Below are 6,000 nucleotides of genomic sequence, written 5' to 3'. Positions count from 1 at the left end.
ATTTGATTATACACTTTTTCATATTTTACTGTCTTTAATTACCAATAGAAGTCTTATATCTTTATCTTTTTTAACTTCTTTTTTCCTTCCTTTTTACCCTTTTCTACAGAGCATCACATTTTACAGTAGCTCTTTGTCCAAAACATACGCAAGATCTTTAAATTTTTACCAACTATCAATAAAAGTCTTTATCTCATTATTATTCACTCTTTTCAACTTATGTTTCCTTCTTTTGAGTATGACTATTGGTTTCCAACATTCATTCACCCTTAACCTTGGTTTAATATCTTAAACTTTTGTTTTTTTGTTTTCTTCAGATAATGTCCAAAAAAATTAAGTTTGGTTATACCCCTAGTAGAAAAAGCCTAAAATTATACAACAAAATAGTCCGATTAATCTTTCAAGACTTTGTTTCATTGTCTTTATTCATTGAGCATCGTTTGTTATTGGTAGCATGTTATTGATATTTGTGCAAATACCATGTATTGCCGAATTTCAAATGCTTGTTATTGATGAAACGAGCAATATTACTGCGCTTATCAGGACAAATGACGAAGTCCTTTAATGTATCATTAGTACTTAAAAGAGTCATCGTGCTATCTCCATCATTAGCTTCACGGTTATTCAAGTAATCAGCATCTCTAACATACTCTGTAATTATTGTCCAGTCCCTTATGAACACATCTGCTTCAACAGTAAATCTGAAAAATGAAAAGCAAATCGACAAATGAAGCATCCCATATTAATCATACACAGTAAAATTCAACGGTTGTTCAAGTACATACCCCTCTTTGGGATAAAAAACAATCATAAGTTGTGGCCATTCACCTTGTTTCATCATGTTCTTGCACAAATCTAAAGTTTCAATGTCATCTTTACATAATACCTGGAGTTGAATAACAAAAGCATTAAGATATGAAACATGATATTCAAAGATCATGCTAAGAAACTTGAACCTTTTTTTCTCTAAATAAAAGGTCTATCCAAAATTTATCCTTTTAATTTTTTATATTTTTTTCACTGAGGGCATACTAAGTTGCTAAATAATATTATCTCCTTGTGAAAATTTTGAGCATCACAGGGAAGGCAACATACAGGGAAGACAACGTATCCGTGTAAAACACCCCATTTCTTTTCATAAAAAAGACTTGAAATTTTTTTATTGAGCATGTATGAATGTCACAATACTTTCTTATCTTAAAAATCTTTGGTTTGTTAATTCTTGAAGAACGAAGAAACAAAGTATAGTCCCCCACCACACAAATCAAATAGTAACTGTTAAATTAAAAAAAAAAAAATTAATACTCAAAAATAAATACCCAATTTACATGCAAATATAATATCCAATTAAATACACTAAAAATACACAATCGTTTTTACCTGCTTGCGCTTGACCTTTTAGTTCGAGAATGTAACAATAGAGAATTGAAGAAACACAGAAAAATAGAGAATTGAAGAAATACAAAAAAATAAATCTTTAAATTCGCTTTGAATGAAAAATATCCATTTTCATAAAAAAAATTAACAAACTTGACGAATTCCATCTCCCTCCATGACGTATCATGATTGAATACAAATTAACAAAATTCATATTTGTTATCAAAAGAAATAATTATTTTTTCTTTTCTTTCAAATTATAATCCTCAGCAATTTGTTGACGCCGAAATTATGATATTTTTATTTACTGACAGAAATTAATCGTGTACAAAGAGGAAGGTAGTGTATGAGGATAGAAACTCTTAATGCAAGCATTAAAATAGGAGAAAAAACAACGGTTAGAGGGATTTGGGGGTGGATAAAGATCAGTAATTAAGTTTAACTATATTTAAGTAAGGTAAATTGTATGTTAATTGTATTAAATCTTAATTTTCCTTTTTCATTAATTACTTTTTTGTATTTTCAAAAAAACAAAAAAGATTTTTTTATATATATTTTTTAAAATGAAAGTTGCTATAACTTGACAACTTAAAAGTTTTGCTATAACTTGTAATAACTAATCTAATAAGTTTATATAGTTAATTTTCCATAACTTTAGAAGGATGCTCCTTTCGAATGGGACCAAGCATGTAGTAAGGCCTTTTAAAGTATCAAATCATACTTAATGAAACCTACAGTCCTTGTGGCGCCCATACCTAGAAAACCTTTGATACTCTATATCGTGGCATAAGAATGGTCAGTTGGAGCACTATTGGCACAAAGAAATAGTAAAGGAAAAGAAAACTCTCTTTACTATCTGAGCATAATGATAACACCAAATGAGCTGAATTATTCTCCAATTGAAAAGTTGTATTTGGCATTGGCCTTCTTAATCTAAAAGATAAAGCACTAATTTCAAGCTCATGTTGTCCATCTTGTATGTGTAGGGTAAATCCCATTAAGTTTGTAATATCATAACCACTCCTTAGTGACCGACTTGCAAGATGGTACCTTCAATTCCAACAGTTTGAGATCATGTACATCCCTAAAAGGCTATAAAAGGACAAATATTGGCAGACTTCTTGGCAGACCACCCGATACCCGATGATTGGGAATTGTTTGATGAACTTCCTGATAAAGATGCAATGGTTATTGAATCTAGACCCCCATAGAAGATGTACTTTGATGGTGCCGCACATTAATATGGAGTTGGTTCTGGTATATGGTGTTTGTCACTCCACAAGGAAAGGTCATCTCATACTCTTTTACCTTGGCAAACCATTGCTCTAATAATGTTGCTAAATATCAAGCATTAATGCTCAGCCTTGAGATGGCAGTTGACATAAAACAACTACAATTAAAAGTCTTTTGTGACTCTCAATTGGTAATCAAGCAGCTATTGGGAAGCTATGAAGTCAGAAAGCCTATGCTACGCCCATATCATAATTATGCTCAAAATTTAATAGGATGACTTGGAGAAGTGACCCTCCAAAACCTACTAAGAAAAGAAAATAAGTAAGCTGATGACTTAGCTGCCTTGGCTTCAATCCAAACTATTCCAAATTAGACATAAGTTACTATTCACCAAGAATGGGTAGTACCGCCGCTGAGTGAGGATAAAGATGTAGAAAATAAGGTTGAGCACCTCAGCGTCATGTCTGAAGTTGTAAAGGAAGATTGGTGATAGCCTATCATTGACTACTTGTGTTATCGTATTCCTCTAGAGGAACCAAGAAGAAGAACTGTCATCCGTCGTCGTGTATATCACTTTCTTTACTAGAAAGATACACTGTACAGAATATCAATTCAAGATTTGTACAGAAAGGAGTACTTTTATGATGTTTGGGAGAGGAAGAATCAATTCAAGATTTGTAAGAATCACACTCGAGAGTTTGTGGATCTCACCAATCTGGATCGAAGCCCCATTTTCACATTTAAAGGATAGGATATTATTGGCCAATAATGGTAAAAGATTGCTTGGATTATGCTAGAAGGTGCAAAGCTTGTTAATTCCATGAAAATTTCATACATCAACCTCTTGAAGTATTACATCTAACTATAGTATCTTGGCCATTTAATGCTTGGGGACTGGATGTTGTTGGGCCACTACCAAAATCTTATGGTAGACACTTGTACATCTTAGCCGCGACAGACTACTACTCAAAATGGGTCGAAGTTATTGCTCTCAAGGAAGTAAGGAAAGAAAATATTGCAAACTAAGTGAATATCATCTACCGCTTTGGAATCCCACTGTACATAACAACCGATAACAACAAGCCATTTAATAACAAGCTGATGAATAAGATTTGTGATCTTTTTGGTTTCAAGCAGTTTAAGTCTTCTATGTACTATGCCGCCGCCAATGTCCTAGCTAAAGCATTCAATAAGAATTTTTAAATCTATTGAAGAAAGTCATCTCTAAGTCCAAACGAGACTGGTATGAGCGAATAGAAGAAGCTTTATAGGGATATAGGACAACTAATCACACACCGACATAGGTAACCTCATACTCGCTTGCTTTTGGAGTTGAAGCAGTCCTGCTACTTGAGCATCAAATACCTTCTTTAAGACTGGATATTTAAAAGGGCTCACAGATAAAGAAAATGCTAAGTTGCATCTTGCAGAGTTAAAAACTCTTGATGAGAAGAGACTAGAGGCTAAACAAAATCTTAAATATTACCAAGCCTGTCTATCTTATTCTTTCAAAAAAAATTTTGCTTGAGGTGCTTCCAAGTTGGAGATCAAGTCCTTGCAGTAAGGAGACTTACTATCACTTCTCATAAGTCTAGGGCAAAATTCACCCCAAAATGGGATGAACCATATGTCATACAAGAAGTATATTCATAAGGTGCTTACAAGATTATCGTTGTTAATGGCATAAAAATTGGCCCTATAAATTAGGGGTCGGGATTCAGTTTAGTTTGGTTGTTTAATATCGATTCGGTTTTTCAGTTTTCAGATTGACAAAAATGACAACCATAACCAAGTTGAAACAAATTTGATTTGCTTCGCTTTCTACAAATTCGGTTCGGTTATTTCAGATTATTCTTTTGGTTTTGAAGATTAAAGTAGTGAACCTTCTTTGTCATGATTGGGCATTTAAAATTGATTATTTTTCTAGAAAAATATTTTTTTTTCAAATCTATTTTTTCATTTCCAAATATAAATAACTCAACAAACATGAAATGAATAAAATAACCATAAGTTTAACATAATATACAACTGCCCCTGGAAACTAGACACTCGTTATCTCGTCTCTCGAGGCACCACAAATCCACCAAGTATATAGTTTAAAGTAAGAAAATTTTATCAAGCTTGCAAGCTGAAGTTGCCAAATTCACTAAATTTGAAAGTTGAGTCGCCCAAATCGCCAAGTTTGCAAGTGGTAGTTGACAAAATCTCCAAGTCTTCAAATCGAGGCCTCCTAAATTTTCATGCTTTAATATGGACAAAATTTGTCCTTTTAAGCTAGCCTCTTACGATATTACCCTTATAAGGATCTCAAAATTTTCATGCCTTAAGGTGAAAAAAATTTGTAGCTTTGCACCTTAACCTGGCCTCTCACGAGTTTATCCTTAAAAGGATCTCAAAATTTTTTATGCCTTAAGGTGGACAAAATTTGTCTGTTTGCACCTTAAGATGGCCTCTCACGGGTTTATCCTTAAAATTATCTCAAATTTTCATGCCTTAAGGTGGACCAAATTTGTCCCTTTGCATCTTAAGCTGGCCTCTCATGGGTTTATCCTTAAAAGGATCTAAAAATTTTATGCCTTAAGGTGGACAAAATTTTTTGCTTTGCACCTTAAGCTAGCCTCTCATGAGTTTATCCTTAAGAGGATCTCAAAATTTTTATGCCTTAAGCTAGACAAAATTTGTCCCTTTGCACCTTAAGCTGGCCTCTCACGAGTTTATCCTAAAAGGATCTCAAAATTTCCATGCCTTAAGGTGGACAAAATGTGTCCCTTCGCACCTTGAGCTGGCCTCTCACGAGTTTATCCATAAAAGGATCTCAAAATTTTTATGCATTAAGGTGGACAAGATTTGTCCATTTGCACCTTAAGCTGACATTTGAACAAATTTGTTATGTATAGCCACCATTTTGAAGTAAAATTGGTCCGGTCTTAAGGTGACGGAGGCGAATTTAATCTCTCACACCCTAAGTTGACTGTTGAATAGCCACCATCTTGAAGAAAAATTGGTCGGGTCTTAAGGTGATAGAAGTGAAGCTAAACTCTCGCACCCTAAGCTGATTGTTGAATAACCACCATCTTGAAGTAAAATTGGTCGGGTCTTAAGGTGACGGAGGCGAAGTTAAACTCTCATACCCTAAGCTTATTATTGAATAGCCACCATCTTGAAGCAAAATTGGTCGGGTATTAAGGTGACGGAGGCAAAGTTAAACTCTCGCACCCTAAGTCAATTGTTGCATAGCCACCATCTTGAATTAAAATTTGTCAGGTCTTAAGGTGACAAAGGCCAAGTTAAACTCTTGCACCTTAAGATGATTGTTGCATAGCCACCATTTTGAAGCAAAATGGTCTGGTCTTAAGGTGACGGAGGCGAAGTTAAACTCTCGGACCCTAA

The 6,000-nt window shown here is 34.0% G+C and overlaps 1 protein-coding gene across 1 annotated transcript in view; it reads right to left on the bottom strand.

The window, feature by feature from the left end:
* Nucleotides 1-457: 457 nt before the first annotated feature.
* The window catches only part of LOC107856249 (histone-lysine N-methyltransferase ATXR6-like), a 71,145-nt gene continuing 65,602 nt past the window's right edge, over nt 458-6,000 (bottom strand). The window contains exons 3-4 of the mRNA XM_047408542.1: nt 786-886; nt 458-701 (exon numbers count right to left, since the gene is read on the bottom strand). Of these exons, the coding sequence (XP_047264498.1) occupies nt 458-701; nt 786-886 (345 nt within the window). The remainder of the gene's footprint in view (nt 702-785; nt 887-6,000) is intronic.

This window comes from Capsicum annuum, chromosome 3, assembly GCF_002878395.1.
Source record: "Capsicum annuum cultivar UCD-10X-F1 chromosome 3, UCD10Xv1.1, whole genome shotgun sequence".
In the NCBI taxonomy this organism is placed as follows: domain Eukaryota; kingdom Viridiplantae; phylum Streptophyta; class Magnoliopsida; order Solanales; family Solanaceae; genus Capsicum; species Capsicum annuum.
Note: the sequence above shows the minus strand (reverse complement) of the source record. Positions and strands in the feature narration are given on the sequence as shown.